Source organism: Gopherus flavomarginatus, chromosome 5, assembly GCF_025201925.1.
Source record: "Gopherus flavomarginatus isolate rGopFla2 chromosome 5, rGopFla2.mat.asm, whole genome shotgun sequence".
Taxonomy (NCBI): domain Eukaryota; kingdom Metazoa; phylum Chordata; order Testudines; family Testudinidae; genus Gopherus; species Gopherus flavomarginatus.
The window spans coordinates 65,868,899-65,891,161 of record NC_066621.1 but is presented as its reverse complement, the minus strand read 5'-3'; the positions used below and the strand labels follow the sequence as shown (position 1 = coordinate 65,891,161).

At 41.5% G+C, this 22,263-nt stretch overlaps 1 protein-coding gene across 7 annotated transcripts in view; it reads left to right on the top strand.

Annotated features, from left to right (window-relative positions):
* Positions 1-16,397, top strand: part of HIPK3 (homeodomain interacting protein kinase 3) — a 134,237-nt gene extending 117,840 nt beyond the window's left edge. For all 7 annotated transcript variants that reach the window (XM_050955023.1, XM_050955019.1, XM_050955020.1 and 4 more), the window contains 3 exons: positions 3,381-3,616; positions 3,913-4,040; positions 12,386-16,397. In XM_050955023.1, coding sequence (XP_050810980.1) covers positions 3,381-3,616; positions 3,913-4,040; positions 12,386-12,862 — 841 coding nt within the window. In that variant the 3' untranslated portion in view covers positions 12,863-16,397. The remainder of the gene's footprint in view (positions 1-3,380; positions 3,617-3,912; positions 4,041-12,385) is intronic.
* Positions 16,398-22,263: the final 5,866 nt, after the last annotated feature.

The window sequence follows — 22,263 nt, the reverse complement described above, 5'->3', positions numbered from 1 at the left end:
GACATTTTTAGTTCATTGTATTTTACATTGCCAGATTTCTCTCTCTTTCACAGGCTAACTTATGTTTTGAAAAAATTCTATCATTCTAAGAGATGTATATGTATGTTAATGATACATATTATTTATATACCATAGCTAGTTTGTTAATTGTTCCTGATAAATTGTGTTTATCTCCTTGAATGGCTTCATAGTGTTGAACTGAATGGCAATAATTCAGTGTGTTTAAAAAAAATGCACACAAAAAACTCCATTAGAAGAACACTGATTGCAAAGTCAAGCACTCAAAAGTTGGGAAATGCCAGAATTAAGCAACCTTAGTTCAGCTCTTTGTGCACATCCATTATAATACAGTCTTTAATTATGTGCTCACATACTGTTTTTTCCATAGTACATGACTCATGCAGTGCACAGAATGGATGGTGTTCAGTTAGTGGGGAGCTATTGAATATTTTGTTTTCTCGTTCAGTGTTTGGCCCCATTCCTTCCTTACCTCACTATTTAAACCCTGCGTTGAAGACAAAATTACTAATTTTTTCATGTTTCCTTCTATGACACTCATCGCTATGGTATCTGAATGTTTCACAAACATTAGTTACCTTCATAACACCCCTATGAGGTAAGGAGATGGTGTACAAGGTCAAAAGTTTTCACAGATTTTGGGTGCCTGGATTGATACCTAGGTCCTGACTTTTTCAAAATACTTAGCATTGTAGAGCACTTTATATGTTCAAAGCACAGTTCTCATTAATTTAGATGCAGCTTTGAGTGGTGCTCAGAAGTTCCGAAAATCAGACCCCAGGGTCTCCAGTCAGGTACCCAGAAAACAAGAAACATGCAATTAGTGACCACCTGTGAAAAGTTTGGTTTAAGTGACTTGCCTATCCTTGTGAAGGAACTATATAGTAGAGGCAGGAATAGAATCATTTTTCAGGGCAGCATTCAGCAGTCTTAACCGTGAGACCATTCTTTCTTTGCCTGGAATCCCTTGCTTCATTCCACTTATATACACCTTCTGACTTCCACAACAAATGATACAGGGGGCTTGCAGTCAACAGCCTCATTCTCTGTGCAACTCTGATGCACTCCTGGAGTGTGCTCCATCCTGTATGCTGAATGAGTTGCGTGTTGGTGGGTGGGGGGGAAGGCAGGAGGCAGAGTGATCATGTAATTAAAAAAATCATAATGCACACACCAAAGGGAACAGAATTAAGGTTAGGAATTGCTCAGGTATTTAAAGTTAAGCATGTATTTAAGTTCTTTGCCAGATTGGTGCCTTACCCTGTAAATCGGTGTTCTCATGTTTTCCTAGACGACTTCTTAAAAAGAAATGATCTTGTGCACATCTCCGCTCAGTGATGAATACATCCAGCTACCATGCATACCATGTGATATACCAGCTACTGTGGGTGCTATATGAGCACCTAGATTAATTTACTCACAATCCCTTACTAGTTATTTAGATTGTACAGCTCTTTGAGGCGGGGAATGTCTCCTACCATGTATTGGCACAGTGCCTTGCACAGTGGGGCCCCAAATGCATTTGGGGATTCAAGGCACCACTGTAGTATAAATATTTGTGTATATTTTTACATTTACAGTTAACATTTAAAACAAAATTAGTTTTCTTTCCCCAGTGTCTCACTGCTTGATCTCCCCTTCTCTCCATGACTTTGATTCCACTGTTGGTTGTGAGGTTGCTTAGTTGTTCCTGGATCTTCTCCTCCTGAAACTTCTTCTCTAATTGGCATCTCTAATCCCTTTCACCCTCACACATGCATTTTGGTTTCAGTAAACAGTAGGTGTCATTACAGAGGTTGGCATTTCCACCTCCTCTTCTTACCAGCTGTTTCAAGAGGAACATTTTTTAAAGAAGAGGGGTATGCATCAGTTGATCAGCATATACTCCATTGCCCACCTGCAAATGTTTTATAGCAGTGGTTCTCAAACTTTTATTTTCATGGGCCACTTGAAAATTACTGAGGGTCTCAGCAGACCACTTCATGATCTTTCCAAATGTTGTTTATACCATTAGCTAACTATTGTAAAGTACTTTGGATAAAAGCGCTATATCAAAAAATGAATAAACATTTTTTTGTTCTACAAATAAAAGCACACAACTCATTTTCATATCAGTAGTCTTACCTTTCTAATGCGATGAAGTGCCCTTTCTCCCCCACTGCTGCAGCCCCCGAGTTGGGGCTGGGAAGGAGCGGAGTCTTTCCCCGATCGCAGCAGCCCCTGAGCTGGGAAGGAGTGGGGGTCTCTCCCCCTCCACAGCAGCCACAGAGCTGGGGCTGGGAAGGAGGGCCATCTCTCCCCAGCAACCACAACCCTGGAGCTGGGGAAAGTCACCTCTTTCTCTGGCTGCCACAGCCCTGCACACCCCAAATTTCCCCCACCCCCTCTTCTCATCCAACTGCCCCCTTCCAACTACCGTCTATTCTCCCCAAGGCCACCACCTCACCTTACATGTGTGTCTTCTCCAGGGTCCAGGCACCTAATTAGTGGAGCCATGCCTGCGCATCTCCATTAATTAGGTGAGTGGCCCTTCATTCTCTTGTGTGCGGCCACCCATGTGCGAACCTTAGAGGCAGCTATCTGCGGACCACCTGAATGGAGCTCACAGACCACTGGTAGTCCACAGGCCACAGTCTAAGAACCTCTGTTCTATAGACTATAGTTTGAGAACGTGGCTCTGCTTTTCCTCTTAACCTAAATACTGTCAAAAATAATCTGTCAAACCTATGTGCTTGGCAATACTATATGTAAAATGAGTGTTCTTCCTCTCTAGTGGCTGATCCAACAACTAGCTACTATGCCAGGAGTGTTCTCCTGATTCCTCACATGTAACTGCATCTCTTTGGGCTAGATAGACACTTGCACAATCTCCCTAGGCCTGTGACTTGTTTTTAGAAGCATTATTTTTTCTTCATAAAGTATTTCCTCCTCTGCTTATGGCATGATAACCATGGGGAGGCTTTTATTCTTTGAATTAGAAAGAAATGAGGTAATTAGTGTGCATGTGTGTGGTGGGAATACAATTTAAAACTTAATATAGATTAGGTGGATTTATTAGAGCAAAGTTAATGTGCAACTCACCATAACCCTTGCTAATTTCTTTTAACAAAGTAACTGCGGCCTTATCCTTTCCACCCCTGCTTATAACTTGTCATTTAAGGTTGGAAGATGAGTTTTAGCTTCCATCTGAATTCCCAGCTTGTGTGGTTTTAACTTGAGACACTTACCATAACTAAAATGTAAATTTTCTTTCTGCAGTTTGTTTTATTTTTAAATATTTTGTGTAAATATCTTGTCACACATTACAAGAACGCTAATGGAAGAACACTCTGCTTATAATGCAATATTTATTTTTTGAATAGTATGTCAGATGACGAACAAGAGAGTGGCTGTGATACTGTGGATGGTTCCCCGACCTCGGACTCTTCAGGACATGACAGTCCATTTGTAGAAAGGAGTTTTGTAGACAACACCAATCAAAATACAGAAACTAGAAACTCAGTTAACCCAGAAACCAAACCCTCTGTCTGCGCTGTTGTGGTGCCACCAATAAGAATAGAAAACAGATTAAATTTAGATGAGCAGATGGTGAATACAGGTAAACTAATTTAGTAGTTGTTCTCTTTTATAATAATGAGTAAGTCAGAAATTTGAGCAGTCTATCCAATAGGTATATGATAAGCATATAAGATATAAGCATATAACATAAGATTTAAGCTACCCTCCTCTTATTTAATCATGTATTTTACCTAAATTATTAGATCTTAATCATAAATTAATTTTTAAAATGTTTTCTAAGTTTCTTGGTTTATTAGTTTACAACTATTGTCTATTTGAATAGTTGAAAGAATTGAAGGTTTGCCTTGATATTAGTATTTGATTTTTATTTGCCAGATAACACATGCCAGCCGCTGATAAAAGGCCGATCTATCCCTGGAAGAATAAACCAGCCTCCTGCTGTGAGTAACCGTCAGCAAAAATTAACATCAGCATTCCATCAGCAACCTATAAATTTCAGTCAGGTATGTGTATTCATTCACAGCTCAGAACTGCTTCACTGTCTTAAGGTTGAGGGCTTGATTTTAAAAAATGCTGGACACTCGCAACACTGAACTAAATGGGAGCTATGGCTCCTCCACATATTTGAAAAAATCAGGTCTTAAGACAGTAAAAAATATGCCCAACGTGTGTAGTCAAGCTGCTGCAATCCTGAAAAATGGACTTCTCTAGCCTATTGTGCAATATCTTCCAGTTTTGTCCCTAAATTAGCAGCCATGGTAGTGGTTGAACAGATGAGTTTGTAAAGATGATGGAAAAACAGCACTGGGAAAATTGTTACAACCTACATTAAATTTAGTAGAAAGCCTGAGACATGATCATATATACTTGACTACTTTTCCTCCTTCCAAATGGTAAAATATTTGTACCATGGAGTTAAGTGTGGGGCCATATTTTCAGCCTTGTTCCACCTACTTTGTGCCTCACCTGTCGCACAAACAACTGGAAATCCAGCATATCTGTCCAGCTGAGAATTCTGTTAGTTGAGGGGAATCCCAGAATATAGTAGAGCTGATGCACCCAATTGTAATTCACTATCTCTCTTGCGTGTAGTGAGCATGGCTGAGGAAAAAAAGAGACATGTTCTTCAAGTGATGGTCCCTGTGTGTATTCCACACGTGGTACATGGTTCTTAAAGATGTGAGGTCCTTATCTGTATTCTACACATGGTATTCATGTGGCACCATGCACATGAGGTCAGAGATTTTTAGTAAGCAGTGTCCATTGGTCTGCACATGTGCAGTTGATCTCCTCGTGCTCTGAACTGAGGGTAAAGAGTGCTGTTTCTCCAGTTTCTTCTTACTGCAGCATGGCCTGAGTAAGAATCTTATGTGTCTCTAGCTTCTTCCTCAACTGCGTCATTCTGTAAATATATTATAAATCTTTTTTGGTATTTTAATCTTTTAGACTTAGTGTAGCCTTTAGTGAGTTGTTTTTTATCTCACTCTGGGGAAATTCTCCAGAAGGCTAGGATTATGCCCATAGTCCTAGGATTCAAGAATTGTTTTTCCTGCTCCTGCTCGTTTTCTGTGAGTGACGAACACCAGCACTGCTTCTACTGGCTAGGCACGGGTCACATCTCAGCCAAATGCAGCATTTGCCACTCCTTCCCTCTCAGAACTCATGAGGGTTGGGAGCTAAGACTTAAAAATTGGATGGAGCAGGCCATGAGACCCCAATCAGATGTGGACTGGGGAGATCGCCTTGTATGTTGGCCGCCTCCAGCAGGGAGCACCCCTCTGAGCATGAGCTCCAGAATTGAAGCTAAGACTTTCAAGCTTAAGGAGAAGGCTTCTCGTGAGAGTAAGGAGCACTCTCGTAAGTATTAAGACAGACCTCCTTTATCCAAGCCTGCTCTCAAGAGCGAAGATCCTTCTCTGAACCCTTCGAAGATAGGAGAGCCCTCACACATGGATACTAAGGCTATAGACCCAATACAACTCTGGCACAAAGAGGCACAGATCTGTTTGTTCTGGTACTGGTTCACATCTAAAATGTACGACAAACTTCCAGGGCCATTGCCGTCAATATCCAGATCAGACTCCGTGCCAAAACTATCACGGCCCCGGAGGGAACCAACTTTCACTGTGACCAGAGAAGCAATAGAGCCGACAGCTCCACAATGAGCTCACCTTGCACCCCAGGGTAGTCAGAGACCTATGTCTCCCCAGAGGACACTTTTGCTCTCTATTACACTCACTCATCCCTCTTCTCTGGTCTGCCTTTATTCAGAGACATAGTTACCCCAGAGGAGGAAGCTAGTCTGAGGTTGCAGGGCTGCCCTCCTCTCCCACTAGTGAGCCTGACCATTGGTACCTTCAGTTCTGCTGGTAGTCCAGTGGATCAGTCTCTACTTTACCAGGCAGAGGATGGCCTGGGACAGAAGCATTAGGAGATTAGAGTTCCATCCTCCAGCCAGACCTGATTTGCTAAGAGATAGAGCAGTGCCATGGGGTCCTTCCCTCCCAGTTGATCCCTTGTCCTGGCACATCTGGGGCCCTTGGGATCCTTACCCTGGGCATCCAGGATCAGTACATGAGCCTTATTTACAATCTCCTGGCCAACCGCAACCAGTCCCTATCAGAGTATTGGGAGGAGGAAGGTGAATGAGATCTGATGATTCTGGGAGCAATTTCATTGTCTTCCCCAGATGAGGCAGTTATCCCATCTTTGCCATCTCTGCCAGCCTATTTCATGCTATATCAGAAACTCCTGCAAAGAGTGGTGTCTGAGCTGCAGATACATCTTGAAGTAGTTCAGGAGCCCCAACTTAGATTACTGGAGATTTTGCATCTCTTTGGCCCCCATTGAGTGGCCTTCTTGATCAACAGACCACCATGGATGCAGCAAAAGGGTGTGGCCTGCTCCTGCTTCTTGTGCTACTACGCCAAAGAGGTCTGAGAATCACTTCTTTGTTCCATCCAAGGCACGAGAGTTTCTATTCTCACTCCTACTGCCTAACTCCTTCGTGGTACAAGTGGCTACCAAGAGATCCAGGCTGCAATTCCTAAAAACTACTTCCTCAGCCAAGAATGGCAAATGGCTCGATCTCCTGGGAAGAAAGGTCTTCACCTCCACCTCTTTTTAATTCAGGATTTCAAATTACTGGGTTGTTCTAGCTAAACATAATTTCACCAATTGTACAAAGCTTTTAAAGACAAGCTTCCTCAGGAAGACAGAGCCCACTCTAGTCCTTAATTGATCAGGGCAAATTGGTGACCAAGACTTCCCTCCAAACTGCACTAGATGCTGCAGATAATGCGTCCAGAGGGATGGCTACAGCCATTGTTGAAAGTTTCCTGGTTACAATGCTCAGATTTTCCTAGGGAGGTGCAGAATGTACCATTCAGGATCTGCCCTTCAGTACAGTTAATCTGTTCCATGAGACAAATGAGTCTCTCCACTCCCTCAAAAACTCAAGGACAACTCTTCATTCACTGGACATCTATACCCCTGTCCATAAGAGAGAGCATCTTAGGCAGGGATACAGAGCAAGACCATCGTCTCAACCTTTTTGCTATCAATGCCCCCAGGATTCAGCAAATAAATGATACAGGATCCACAGTCCTAGACACACATTTTCTGCAACATCCACTGCCACACCTCACTCTAACCCTCAACTAAGGAATTTCTTTTGACAGATCTGGTGAGACCTACATCCCTTTATTGATGCCACATCATTTCACTCCCACTCAGTTTTTTGGAGGCTGCCTTCCCCAATTTGCCTGCAGCTGGAGGGCTCTAATAGCCAAAAAATGGGTACTGGAAGTTATTCATTGCAGCTATGTGACTGAATATGTCAACTCCTACCCACAAACCTCCTTCTAAGTTCCTTCTAAGGGATCAATCTCATGAAGAAATTCTCCTTAAGAAGCGGACTCCCTTCTCCACCGGAGAGCTATAGAAAAAGATCCACCTCAACATCAGGGGAAAGGATTGTACTCTCCATATTTTTTAGTTCCAAAAAGAACAGGAGATGGAGACCCATTCTCAACATACATCAACTAGCTATATTTGCCCCAAAATTAAAATTCTGCATGGTCATGTTGGCGTCAATAATTCCATTTCTGGAAGAGGTTGCATGGATCACAGATCTCGACATGAAAGACTTGTATATTCATACAGATATTCACCCATCCCACAGGAGGTTCCACAGGTTCCTCATCGGTCAAGATCATTGCCAGTTCAGGGTCCTTCCATTTGGGCTAGCCACAGCACCCAGGATCTTTACAAAAGTTTTTTCAGTGGTGATAGCTTGGATGAGAAGAAATGGGTTCATCGTCTTTCCATACCTCGACATCTGACTCCAACAGGCAAGTCATATGAGAAGGTCCTATTGGCAATCCATTTCTTGCTTCACTGACTTCCTTTTCTAGGCATGTGTGTAAACCACGAGAAGTCTGCATTAACCCTCACAAGGTCCATAAACTTCATAGGAGCGACCTTGGACTTGACCACAGCAAGAGCCTATCTGTCTAATGAGAGATTGCATACCATGGGCACTCTTATAAACCAAGTCACCTTCAAGCCACGGACTTCAGTCAAAACTTGCCTGTTCCATCCTCAGACACATGCTGCCATCTGTCTCCGTTGTCTGCAAAGCTGGCTTTTGTCCATTTACTCACTAGAGGAGGCAATATCTGTGCCAAAATGATTGTTGTAACCAAGTTCCTGGACACACTCATCTGGTGGAGAAAGTATGGATGGTGATCCCTTTCCTAAAAACTCACACTCAATGCAATCATCATTATTGATACCACACTTTTAGACTGGAAAACTCATATGGATGATCATACTGCACAAGGCACCTGAACTCTTCGAGAGTCCAGGATTCGTATCAATTTACTAGAATCGAGAGCAGTCCATTAAGACTGCAATGCCTTCCTCCCACTCATCCAATCCTGGCATATCCAAATAATGTTGGACAATATGACAGCTGTCTTCCTAATAAACAAGCAGGTGGGAATGATATTCCTCCCTGTGTGTGTACATCCAGTGAACTTCTGGAACTGATGCAGCAGCCATCACATAACCCTTTCAGCAGCACGTTTACCAGGTGAGCCGAACTCCCTAGCAGAGAGTCTCAGCAGGCATTCTTCTGCAGACCACTAATGGGAGATTCACTATTTGGTCCTGAACGAGGTCTTCATCCAGCGGGGAATGCCATCTTGGGACCTCTTTGCTTTACAGGTGAACAAGAAATTTCCCCTGTATTGCTTTACAGGAGCATTAAGCACGGGCTCAAAGGCAGACACCCTTTTGTTACCTTGGGGTGTTCTCTTCAGATTTGCCTTCCCTCCCATCCCATTAAAATCACAGGTGCTATGGAAAATTCATCATGACAGTGCTTGAGTCATCCTTATTGTTCCCAACTGACTAAGACAGTTCTGATCCATGGATCTTCTGAAGCTCTCAGCTTGTCTGCCCATAATCATCTCCCCATTTCTAGACCTGCTAACACAACACAAAAGCACCTGCAGGCACCGCAACCTGGAACTGCTGTAACTCAAAGCCTGGTATTTGGATGGGCATCGGATGTACAGCATTCATGTTCCAGAAGGGTGCAATCCATTCTCAATCAAAACAGGAAAGATTTTAGCAGATGTTATTCAGCTAAATGGAAGCAGTTCTCTTCTTGGGCTTAACAATGCCAATCTCCAGAATCTGTTGGGATCACTGCTATTATTGAGTATCTACTTACCCATAAAACACTGCGTATCTGTTTTTAGTTTCCTTTGGATTTGTTTGGAAGCAATCAATGCTTTTCATTCTGCCGTTGACAGCTATATTATCTTTACTCATCCTGCAACAACTAAATTTTTGCAGGGGCTTCTTCAATCCTTCCCATCATTGTGAAGCTCACACTCCAGTGGGACCTCAACTTCATTCTTTCATCTTTACCAGACTTAACTTTGAACCTTTAGCCTCAGGTTTTATGTCCTGTTTCTCAGTGAAAGTTCCCTTCCTAGTTGCCCTAATATCAGCCAGAAGAGTCAGCAAGCTGGGAGTACACATGGCAGACCCACCACATACTACCCTCCATAAAGAAAGGGTCTCACTGTGAAACCACCCAAAATTCATCCCTAAAGTAAATTCAGAGTTTCACATGAGTCAAACCATCCATTTACCATTGTTTGTTTGTTTGTTTTTTCAAACCGCAAGCTTCTGATGAGAAGAATATATGTTCTTTGGGTGTCTGAAGGGCACTGGCCTTTTATCTACAAAGAACAGAAGCTATTAGAGGACACCTAAATGATTTGTTTCTATAGCAGAGAGATCAAGGGGTCAAGCTATACCTCTGCTGAAACTTTCTAAATGGATCTCTGGCTTCATTATTCTTGGCTACCAACTAGTCCACATTCCTTCCCAGAAGCGGATGAGGGTTCACTCTACCAAAGTGCAGACAACTTCTGCTGCATCTCTGAGAAACTTACCATGCTGGAGATATGTAGAGCTGCTGGAGCTCCTTGCATACCTTCACAAGAGTTCATGCTTTGGTTCAGTCTTCTTTTGCAGATAGAGCTGTAGGGACAGCAGTATTAATGTCAGCTATCACTTCTGCGTCCTCGTTCCCATCTCCATTTTGACTACTGCTTGCTAATCTCCCACCTGTGGACTACACGTAGTAACCATCACTCCAAGAAGAAATGGCGTTCAGTTATCTGTAACTGGAAGTTCTTTGAGATGTGTGTCCGTAGCTGTATTCCATTGTCTGCCCTCCATCCCTTCTGCTGCAGATTGTATCTGGATTTGTGATGAGAAGGAACTGGAGAGGCATCAGTCTGCATGACCCCTTATGCCCTCAGTTCAGAGGAGAACAAACTATACATGTGTGGACCAACGGACACTGCTTCCTAAAAAGCTCTGGACTAATGCACATGGTGCACGTGCACCACATGTGGAATATAGCTAGGGACCACACATCTCAAAGAACCTCCAGTTACAGGTAACTAATCTCCATTTCTCCAGCAATTCTTCAGCAGCCAGAAATGCTTTGTGTGGCCCTGGGTAAGTGGGTGTAATTTACAGCAGCCTTGAGGTTGGCCCAGAGATCAAGAGCTACAAAGCCAATTTACTACTTCCTTAATGCTACACCAAGTATCTCTCTGCTGCAGCCTGGGGTCTAGCCCATAGATAATATAGAAAACTACATTTACTAAATTTAAGTTATTTTAATTATTTTACTTTGAGCATAAGAATACAAGAACAGCCATATGGTCAGACCAGTTGTCCATGTAGCCCAGGAGCCTGTTTTCCGACTGGCCAATGCCAGGTGGTTCAGAGGGAATGGACAGAACAGGTAATCATCAAGAGATCCATTCCCTGTCTCCCATTCCCAGCTTCTGGGCAGTAGCTACATTAACACAACTTCTTTTTAAAATAACATCTAGGTATTTGGAGGGGCAGTACATTTAAAAACAAAACCCTGCTTATCTGTTTATAGTAAATATTAAAACAAAATGTTAAAGTCTGCCATATACAGATAGGAGACTTATTAAAATTATTACTTAGAATAATTCAGATTGAAAAGGATCTCTGGGTCATCTAGTACATCCCCCTGCATCATCATGGAAGGATGGATTTTAATTAATCCTAAACTAACCCTAGAATGATCATCTTATTCTAACTTTGACCACTGCCAAAGACTGCAAATTCCTCAACCTTTAGACAGACACCGGTCCACTGTAGGGCTTTACTATGATGATTAATTTCTAATTTACTGATTAATATATGAATAATTAATCTGAATTTTCCCTGCTGTAGTTGAAGCTCACTACTACTTCTATCCTTCTTATTTAATGAGATTAATAGTCTCTCTAATAGTTGTAAACAATTAGCACATCATCTATGGCAGTGGTTCTCAAAGCCGATCCGCTGCTTGTTCAGGGAAAGCCCCTGATGGGCCGGGCCAGTTTGTTTACCTGCCATGCCTGCACGTTCGGCTGATCATGGCTCCCACTGGCCGTGGTTCGCCGCTCCAGGCCAATGGGAGCTGCGGGAAGGGCGGCCAGCACATCCCTTGGCCCACGCCACTTCCCGCAGCCCCCGTTGGCCTGGAATGGTGAACCGCGGCCAATGGGAGCTGTGATCAGCCAAGCCTGCAGACGTGGCAGGTAAACAAACTAGACCGGCCTACCAGGGGCTTTCCCTGAACAAGTGGCAGACTGGCTTTGAGAACCATTGTTCTATGAGTCATTAGTCTAGACCTAGTTATGTGTGTCAGATATTTTTCAAACCATTCCTCGTTTTTTTCCTGCTCCCCTCTAAATTTTTTCTCCTGTTTCCATTGGTTGTGCCTTTATTGTGAGATGAGGAGACCACATATGTACGCAGTATTCAAGATGTGGGCGAACCATGGATTTATATAAGGGCAATAAGATATTTTCCATCTTATTCTCTATTCCCTTTTTAATGATTCCTAACATCCTGTTTGCTTTTTTGACTGCTGCTGCACACTGCGTGGATGTCTTCGTGAGTAGTGAGTGCAGTTTGCCAGGTGTGCAAGCCACAACTGAGCAGAGTGGAATAATCACCTTGCTTGTGGTAATATATAGTACTTGTGTTTAAAACAGCATACCATTTTGTCCTTGTCTTGCAAGAGGACTGCATTGAGTTATAACCTTCAAATTTCCTGTTTGTTACTATTTCAATAGCTAATATTTTCTACTTTCTGTATTTGTTCATTTGATTATTCCTTTATATTTCTTTATAGAATTTAAGTTTATTAATTTTAAACATTTTTTCAGATTGAGTTCATGCTCTAGCTGTACTTGAAAATTAACATATAGCAATTTCTCTGTGTGGACAGGTTCAGCATTTTGGATCTGGGCCTCAGGAATGGAATGGAAACTACAGTCATCGAAGACAGCAGACATACATTCCAGCTGGTGTTGCCAATCATCCGTTCTCCCTTCCACATGGAAGTCCAAATCACAGTACGGTGCATGCACATTTAGCTGGAAGTACACGCCTTGGAGGACAGCCTGCTATTCTTCCGTATCCATCATCTGCACCCCTTAGTACTGCAGCACCTGTAGCCCACCTCCTAGCCTCCTCATGTACCTCAAGACCTATATTGCAGCATCCAACTTACAATATCTCTCATCCCAGTGGCATAGTTCACCAAGTCCCAGTGGGCATAAATCCCCGTCTTTTACCTTCCCCAACCATTCATCAGACTCAGTACAAACCTATTTTTCCACCACATTCTTACATTGCAGCATCACCTGCTTACACAGGATTTCCACTGAGTCCAACAAAACTCAGCCAGTATCCATTTATGTGAGAACTTGAGTACAGTATGTAGAGGAAGCTCAATGATAAATGCTTGATTTAAGAAGAAACATGGTATTTAATAAAAATTAGCCATGGCACAACAAGAGAATTATTTTTTGAATCATGTAGACTTGGGTGCAATTTAAACAACCTTGAGCTTTAAATAACAAAACAAAACTCACTTTTAATGTGTTTTGCACATTTGGTATAACTTGTATCTTTGGTCATATTATCTTCTTATATAGTAAGTCCAGACAGGTGACTTACTGGAGCAGAATTCCAGTTTTGCTCCTTCTATTTTTTATAAAATTGCCTTCTAACTAGTGCAAGACACGTCTACATTTGGGAAGCCATTCAGTGTACAGATTTAGAGCAACAGATGCACATATGTCAGCAGTACAGTGTACAAGTAAAATGTTTGTATTGTGTATCTTGGTGTTTAAATGTTGAGTCACTTATCTAAAAAGTTGAGCTGTTCTTCACATTGCATGTGTCTTTTGCATGGGCAAAAAAGAGTTGCCTAGACATTGCTCTTAAATGTTGTTGTCCTAATAATCTCAGCTGCATTGTAAACTGTTCCCACACATAGTGCCTTAAATATTTGAGGTTGTTAATGTTATTACTTATATATACATGTTGAGACTGCAGCACTTAAAATTCAGATCTTCTGATTTTTTGATAGAGTAATGCTCCTTTGGGGTTTTGTGTGGTATGATTTTAGTATTGGGTGTTTTTCCTTGTCAAGGAGGCAGCATGTTTTGCTGTAGCTGAATTCTGCTCTCTGATTTTTTCAGAATGATCTAGCTTCAGGAGAAGAATTTAGTAGTGCATAAGAAAAGTCAATTCAGTAGCTTTTAGTGATAAACACAAAACAGTATTTTATACTGTTAAATGAAACTGCAATACAATCTAAGTAGTATATTTTCAAAGTGTTTGTCTAATTGGATTTAATAACATGTTTAGAGGTGCAAAAGGCGTGACTTTGACTAGATTATGAAAGAAAAAGCAAAATGCTCATTGATTCATGATGTGATTTCATCTTAGCTTGAGCAAACCATGCAGTATTTAATAAGTAGTAGCAGAATATTTACTATTGAAGCTTGAAAAGATGTGAGTTCTTTGTGTGCAATTTTTCATTTATGCATGGGAGAGATTTTAGCCTTTTTCATTATAGTATTTGTTTTAGCTTGTTGGGGTGTTTGCTTATTTAATACATTCCGTCAGGGACGTAACTTACATGCTTTTTGCATTTTTTTTTCCTAGTTTTGTCTTTTTTGTTTTTGTTCAAATGAAGTTGCTTTTGCAGCACCAAAGACTTAATCATCCATTTCCTATAAAAGGTAGCTACTTTTTCATAGACCTCAAGTATACTGTAGTGTAGAGATGGGATTTAAAGAAGGTATTAAACAGGCTGTGTGTTAGCTTATGGGTAAGTAATAAATTGTATCATTATCTTGAATGTATCATAGATAAGCTGCTACATCATGATTGCCACTTCAGATAGCTGTGAAATTAGTTGATTAAATAGTTCTTTCTTAGCCTTCTAATTTCTGTATAAGTCTAATTACATGAAATAGAAGTGGGGGTTTTGATTTTTATTTTGCTTTTATGTTTGGAGTGTCGTAACTACTATATTGTAAATGATGGAAGTTTAATTGAATATGTTATTTTGGGGTGTTATTTGCATCAGTATTTTATCTCCATTAACTTTGGGCTCATCACTGCATATAAGTGGATGTATGTATGTATGTATGTAACTTAATTTTTTATGTTTTCATATTGCATTATGTAGACACTTAAGAAGCTGTATCTTGCAGGCTTGACTTAACTTTTTTTTAAACAAAAAATATTCTGGAATACAATATTTGCAGCATTGACTGGAATAAGAGTGCAAAGTATTTGTGTGTAACTCTCTCAATAAGCTAATAACTGGTAGATTTTTTTCTTTACTCCATTAATACAAGCAGTGTTTTATTTAATGAATGTCCAAATGAAATAACTGTGCCTATATTTGATGTTGTTTTTTAAAAAACAAAAATTGAACTACAACAGTGTTATATCATAAACCAATACCAGCAGTACATTTTTAATCACACTGCAAAAGAAACCTAACTTTCCCCACAAGATTCAGTGTTTTTAGTAATCAACTCTATGCATTTTGTACAAATATAAATGTATATATAAAGTATACATTAGAAACTAAGAGTAGCCTGATTAATTTGAAATCTTAGCACACATAAAACCTAAATATATGGAGTCAAGAAAATACTCAAGTAAATTTGTCATACACCCTAACACTTCAAACTTGTACTATCTGTTCTAGCAGATTCCTATCCTCTGTTAACACCTTAGTGTTGGAAATTGAGTCCTCTTGGTGTTATCTTCATTGCAGGCAGTGGACACACCAAGAACCACCAGCACAAAAGGATTAATTGACTTTTGGATTATGATAACAAAAAATACTGTGTTCTCTTTATTTGGAGCCATGGGAAACTCCATTGCTTTAATGTATTTACTGTACTTTCTTTTTACTGTACTTAGGATGTAAAGCTAATATGATTGTTAAATTGACACATTTTCCCTGTATGGCACAATATTATCCTATAAATTCACAAGAAAAATGTACTGTAAATGTGCCCCAAATTAAGCCTGCTGCTCTTTATGTATTGTAACAATAGAAATGTGTTTGAATTTCAAAGAACTAAATATTTGGGATTCTGCCACAACCTAAATTCTGAATAATGAAATGATTGTGTGGTACTGATCCTGCAATGAGCTCCTGCGCCCATGTGGAGTCCAATTGACTTCAATGGGATTTTATGCAGGTGCCAAGGGTCCATCTGTAGAGAACTACTTTCAGGATTGGTGCTTAAATCTGTGCAAACAGTTACCCTCATCAGTGAAACATATACACCTCAGATTGTTTTAATGCCTTTTTTAAATAAAACACTGCATGAATACAGAATTGCATATTTGCATACTATTTTAATTTGTGAATTATTTTATATGAATTTCTTGTATTCAGTTTTTAACTTTAATTCAGGGTGTTTTTATTAATCAGATATGCTACTGTATTAACTAATTCTTTTGGTTTAAATTTTTAAATTTTCTGCATTTCTAATTTTAACTTGGTTTGTGTTAAGTAAAAGTTAAATCACACTGCAAGCTGTAGGAAGATTGTTTTAGAACTACCCAAGGATATTAAGTTTGAATTGTTACTGTTTAACAAGTTGTAGACTTGTGGCTTTTTTCTTTTTTTTTTTTGCTTTTGGTTTCTATGCTACACTAGTTTGCCATGTAGCAATTGCACTGTGCAATATTACAATATGAGGACTGGGAAAAAATTTTATGGATGTAATGTCTCTTACAGTTTGCGATAGTATTTCTCTCTAGTTCTCAGTGATTTAAATGTGACCAAGCCTTCTGTACTTTGTCACAAAAAGCGGGTTTTCCAGGTGACTATTTTGGTGAGTGTCAAAATAAGAATTTATGGTGTATTACTGTTGAGATTCACTTTGGATTAAAATATATATTGCAGCTAAGAAGTTGTTGGCAGCTTTTATTTTTCATGACATCAGTTCAAGGCCAGATTAAGGCACTATAAAACCAGTGTGTAGGGCTCCAGGTCTTAGATTCTGATATATTCACAAAGCTTTGCTTTATTTAAAAACAGTATGTTTGACTCTTGTGGTTCTGAGGGGAAAATCTGAAAATGAACCAAATGTAACCAATGCCTGAATCTGCAGACTGCCAGAGACATGACCTATGAGAGATGTGGGCACTTCCATGCATCTCCAGAGAGTATAATTCCAAGATCCATTGTTCAGGGGGTAGCCCACCACTGCCACCCCAACAGAGATTTCTGTGTGTGGCAGCAGAAGAGTGCATTGAGCCTGGCCCTTATACTCACTCAAGCAGATAGTACTTACCCCAATAGGTGGAGTATAAGTTTCCTTTCTGCCCCGCCAAGGGGGAAAGCATACTCCTCCTGCTGCATGAGAGGCAGAATGAGGCTGCTCATGAAAGGCAGAATGCAGCTTCATGCCACTACCCTGCCTCTCTGGGAGAAGAGTGGGTCCCCAGCCATCAGCAAAGGGGAGGAGTCACAGGGCTGGAGCCACAGGATCCCCACCCCCATGTTGTGGTGTGCTAGGGCTCTAGATAGTATCTAATGCAAGGCTGGATTAAGACTATGTGCTGATTTCCATGAAATTTTTTTTTACTATAACAATCTTCAGCCAAATGTAACTAATTGTAGTTAGCCTTCGTGCATATTGTCAAGTGCTATCAGCCTAAGAGTTGCCATGTATCAGCCCCACGGGTTTATTTGGTTATTTTGCCTGTTAAGACAACTAAGACTCCAAACCCTCTCCTCCCTTGGTGGGCTTGCAAAGCCTTTTCCAGGATGAAACAAGAAGTATGGATATCCCTCCTCTCTGAAATTAGAATTCAAGTACAGCAACTAAGAACAGCTGTTCTAGTTACTGGTGTGAAATCTGTTCACAGATTGCCTCCCCTCTCTTACCTGATTTTTTATTTTCAGTAGGTACAGGAGGCTAATCAGCTTCAAGTGTTTCCCAGCCCTGTCTGCTAAGCTTTGTCCATTCAGGGAGGAGGTCCTTTGCTTCCTGCTGTGGCCACCCAACAACTAACTCCTTCCAGGACTCAAAGGGGTGGTACACCCAATCACAGTGATGAGCTGGACACTGTAACCCTGCTCAGGAGGCAAGTCTATCAGCTTCCTATCTGCCTCGTGAACCTATTTCTGCATTCCGAAAGGGCTGCAGAATCCCACCACACATCGTTACAGGAATTATATTCCCTGTAGGCAAGGAAACAGGCAGCCTATTCAGCTCTCTGTTTTCTCCAGATAAGTCCCAAGATATTTTTAAGGACATTCCTGGACTATTCCTCTTCAACTTCATTCCATTCAACTGAGAATGGAATGGGGAGACTTCATTTGCCAACCTGCTTTGGCACAGTAGTTTCTCTTAGTAGTTGAAAGCTCAGGGCAGATGTACAATGCCCACAGTACTTGGCTAAGGGCCTGGCTAGAGGTATTGGCTAAGAGAAGCTGTGACAACACCAAATTGTAATAGTCCTCATAGGGAAACACTATCCTAAAGAGAGAGGGGAGTTGCAAACTATTTGAATTAACTCTCACTATTTCTCTCCAACCTTGTTCTGAAGGAGAGGAAAGGGGAGAATCTCCCAGCCACAGACAGAAAAAAGTCAAAGGGCCAAAACCTGTCACCAACCTGGGAAAATGCTGACATTGATAAATGCTTCTGTAAACAGGCCACAAATTTTTAGGAAACATAGGAATGTTGCTGTAAATAAAGATGATGCAGTAGTAGCTGTTCTCACCAAAGATGTGGGTGATTCTCTCTGAAAGGGACTTCTTATCCCAAGATCTTGTAGACAGAAAACTGGAGGGAAATCGTTAGGAGAGACTTCAAAGATTTCAATCCTAAAAGCATCCTTAAAGCATCCCCCCCCGTGTGCTTTTTTTTGGGGGTAGGCGGGGGCAGGATGACTATCATGGTATGACCATCTAAAACCAGAGGACAGCATCTACCTCTTCTCCTCCCAAATATAAGGCATTCCTTCCAATATTAAAAAAAATGTCTCTTGCTATGGTTTTCATATACGATTCATTTGTGGGACTCCAGGTGCTTTGGTATTAGGACCATGGCCTCAAATCTGATAGCACATCATCAGCTTTGGCTCAGACCTCTGATGGCAGTCTGCCACTCAAAGCAGCTCTTTGTATGTGTGCCTAAGTTATAACACTCCCTTCCATTCCCTTGCAAGGACTCCGGAAGAGAGAAGTTATCACCCACAACAGTCCAATACCAGCCAGAGATGCCAAAGAGAGGCCATGGAACCAAAGAATAGACAAATGTGCCTGCAACAACAGAGATACCTAGGAGGCTGAATCTCTTTTTCCTAACAATGGAGTCAAACAGACCCAGGACAAGTGAGTTCAGGAAACAGTTCTTGACCGTTACTTGCTGGAACTTGGTGCTCCTCCCCAAGGGTGAGGGATCTTATCATGAAGTCGTCATGCTAGCAACTGTACATCTTTTATCCTTCCAGATAACAGAACTCAGTCCCTAAGAAGAAAGATTCTCAGGATCTTATTTTATATTATTCATCATACAGAGAGGAACTGCAGGACTAAGAAGTACTAGAGTTCAGATGATTGAACAGTTGGATGAAGAGAACAAAATTCAGCATAAAAGCTATAGTATAAATTTGTAGCAGTGATATCGCCAGAGGTACTTGCTGATATTTTGGACCTACCAAATGCTTGTCATATTTCTATATGCCCATATTGCCACTGTCTGCTAAGGTTTGTATATGGGAACTCCTATTTCCAGTACAAGATCTCAGGGTTTTCATAAACATGTAGTAGTAGAAGGTTCATATTCCTGGCAGCACACCTATATCCCTTTCTTGCTAAAACTCCCATAGGGACATCATCCTGAGAAACAGCAAGATCAAAGTCTGGACATGCTGCAGTCCCACAGCTTTGTAATCAATGTGAAGAGTAGCTCTCTGCCTTCGCCCATTCATTTTAGGTAGTCGTTCTCACCTCCCTAAACAGAAGCTGTGGCACAATCGGGATAGATGCAGCACACTGAAAATATACCTCAAATGAATGCAACCAATGAAATGTTTTATTTCCAAGTTTGTATCCTGTTACCTGAAGTGTTCAGGTCCTAGGATCTCCACATCATCTTTGGCTAGATGAAGTGCAGTGTGACTGAAGCATAAAAGGTATTTGAAGGCTTGTCTACGCTTAAAATGCTGCAGTGCTGCTGCTGTAGTGCTTCAGTGAAGACACTACCTCGGACAGTGGGTGGGTTTCTCCCATCAGCTTAGGTAATCCACCTCCCCAAGAGGCAGTAGCTAAATTGATGGGAGAATTCTCCTGTCTATCTAGTGTTGTCTACACCAGAGGTTGGGTCGGTTTAACTGCATCATTCAAGGTGTGGATTTTTCACACACCTGAACCACAGTTATACCTACCTAATTTCCTAGTGTAAACTTAGGCCTAACAAACCAACCCCAAAAAGAATAAATCCAGGGCAAGGCATGGAAAATTCAGCAGCTACAACACAAGAAATTTGTAGAGCAGCCAAACACTACAAATTAGAATTCCTGTCCTCTTCAAATATATCCTTTGATAAGAAGGTGTTGCATATGGTAGTCTCCAAACAGCTGTTTTGTTGTTTGTTTTTTTTTAAATTTGAGGCAGGAGGGTATCCATTTTTGGTTTTTAGTGATAATTTTCCCCTTCAATAATCTTGGTCTTTACTGCTCACTACTTCCTATAAAACACAGTTTGGGGGAGATACAAACGAGAATGAAAAATCTGTCACCTGATCATTTCTGTTATGGAAGTAACATTTTACCTCAATCTGACCCACTCTCGTTAGTCTAAATTGGGATGTTAGGACTTTGGCCTTGTTTCTTAGTCTGCAATGGAAGAGAAATGTACACACCTGAAACTGAAAGGTTCTTAGCTGATACTGGTTTACCACGAAACCTCAGAGTTACAAACACCAGAGTTACATACTGACTGGTCAACCACACACCTCATTTGGAACCAGAAGTATGCAATCAGGCATCAATAGAGACTGGAAAAAAAAGCAAATACAAACTGTGTTAAACAGAAACTACTAAAAATAAAGGGAAAGTTTTTAAAAAAAGAGATTTGACAAGGTATGGAAACTGACTTTGTGCTTGTTTCATTTCATAGAATCATAGAATATCAGTCCAACCCCTGCTCAAAGCAGGACCAATCCCCAACTAAATCATCCAAGCCAGGGCTTTGTCAAGCCTGACCTTAAAAACCTCTAAGGAAGGAGATTCCACCACCTCCCTAGGTAACCCATTCCAGTGCTTCACCACCCTCCTATTGAAAAAGTTTTTCCTAATATCCAACCTAAATCTCCCCCACTGCAATTCCGTGTTCTGTCATCTGGTACCATTGAGAACAGTCTAGATCCATCCTCTTTGGAACCTCTTTTCAGGTAGTTGAAAGCAACTATCAAATCCTCCCTCATTCTTCTCTTCTGCAGACTAAACAATCCCAGGTCCTTCAGCCTCCTCTCATATGTCATGCGCTCCAGCCCCCTAATCATTTTTGTTGCCCTCCACTGGACTGTTTCCATTTTTCCACATCCTTCTTGTAGTGTGGGGCCCCAAACTGGACACAGTACTCCAGATGAGGCCTCACCAATGCCGAATAGAGGAGAATAATCACGTCCCTCAATCTGCTGGCAATGCCCCTACTTATAGAGCCCAAAATGCTGTTAGCCTTCTTGGCAACAAGGGCACACTGTCGACTCATATCCAGCTTCTCATCCACTGCAACGCCTAGGTCCTTTTCTGCAGAACTGCTGCCTAGCCATTCGGTCCCTAGTCTGTAGCAGTGCGTGTGAGTCTTCCATCCCAAGTGCAGGACTCTGCACTTGTCCTTGTCGAACCTCATCAGATTTCTTTTGGCCCAATCCTCTGATTTATCTAGGTCCCTCTGTATGCTATCCCTACCCTCCAGCATATCCACCACTCCTCCTAGTTTAGTGTCATCTGCAAACTTGCTGAGGGTGCAGTCCATGCCGTCCTCCAGATCGTTAATGAAGATATTGAACAAAACCAGCCCCAGGACCCGGCCCTTGGGGCACTCCGCTTGAAACCAGCTGCCAACCAGACATGGAGCCATTGATTGCTACCTGTTGAACCCTGTGATCTAGCCAGTTTTCTATCCACCTTAGTCCATTCATCCAGCCCATACTTCTTTAACTTGCCGACAAGAATACTGTGGGAGACCATATCAAAAGCTTTGCTAAAGTCAAGGAATAACATGTCCACTGCTTTCCCCTCATCCGCAGAGCCAGTTATCTCATCTGTCGCAAATTGCTGGTACTGTTATGCTGGGTCTCACGCTTTCTCTTCTTTGGGGAAGGTTTCAGAGTGCCATTGCTTGCCTCTGAATCGGTATTTTAATTACCCCACTAGTGTCCTTGAGGAGGGGAGTGGAGAGGGAGGGATCTGGGCCCGCCCTCTTCTCCAGGTCCCAACCCAGGGGCCCTGAGGTTTGTGGTGAACCTCTTGAACTAGCAGTTCCTTCCCCTGGGCTACTTCCCTCTCCTGCCCTTCAGCTTGTGAAGGGGCTTCTTGCCCTCCTTCTACATAAGACGGGTGCCCCTTACCTAGGGTTTTTTGGATTTTTCAGCCCACTGCAGCACTCCTTCAAACTTTCCTTTTGTCTCTCTTCAATACTGCTCTCTGCTCCAACCAAACCTTCCTGCTCCAACTCCCACACTGTCTGACTGAAGCAGGGGTTTTATCACATGACTGACTGCTGGTGCTCTAATTGGCTTCAGGTGCTCTAGTTAA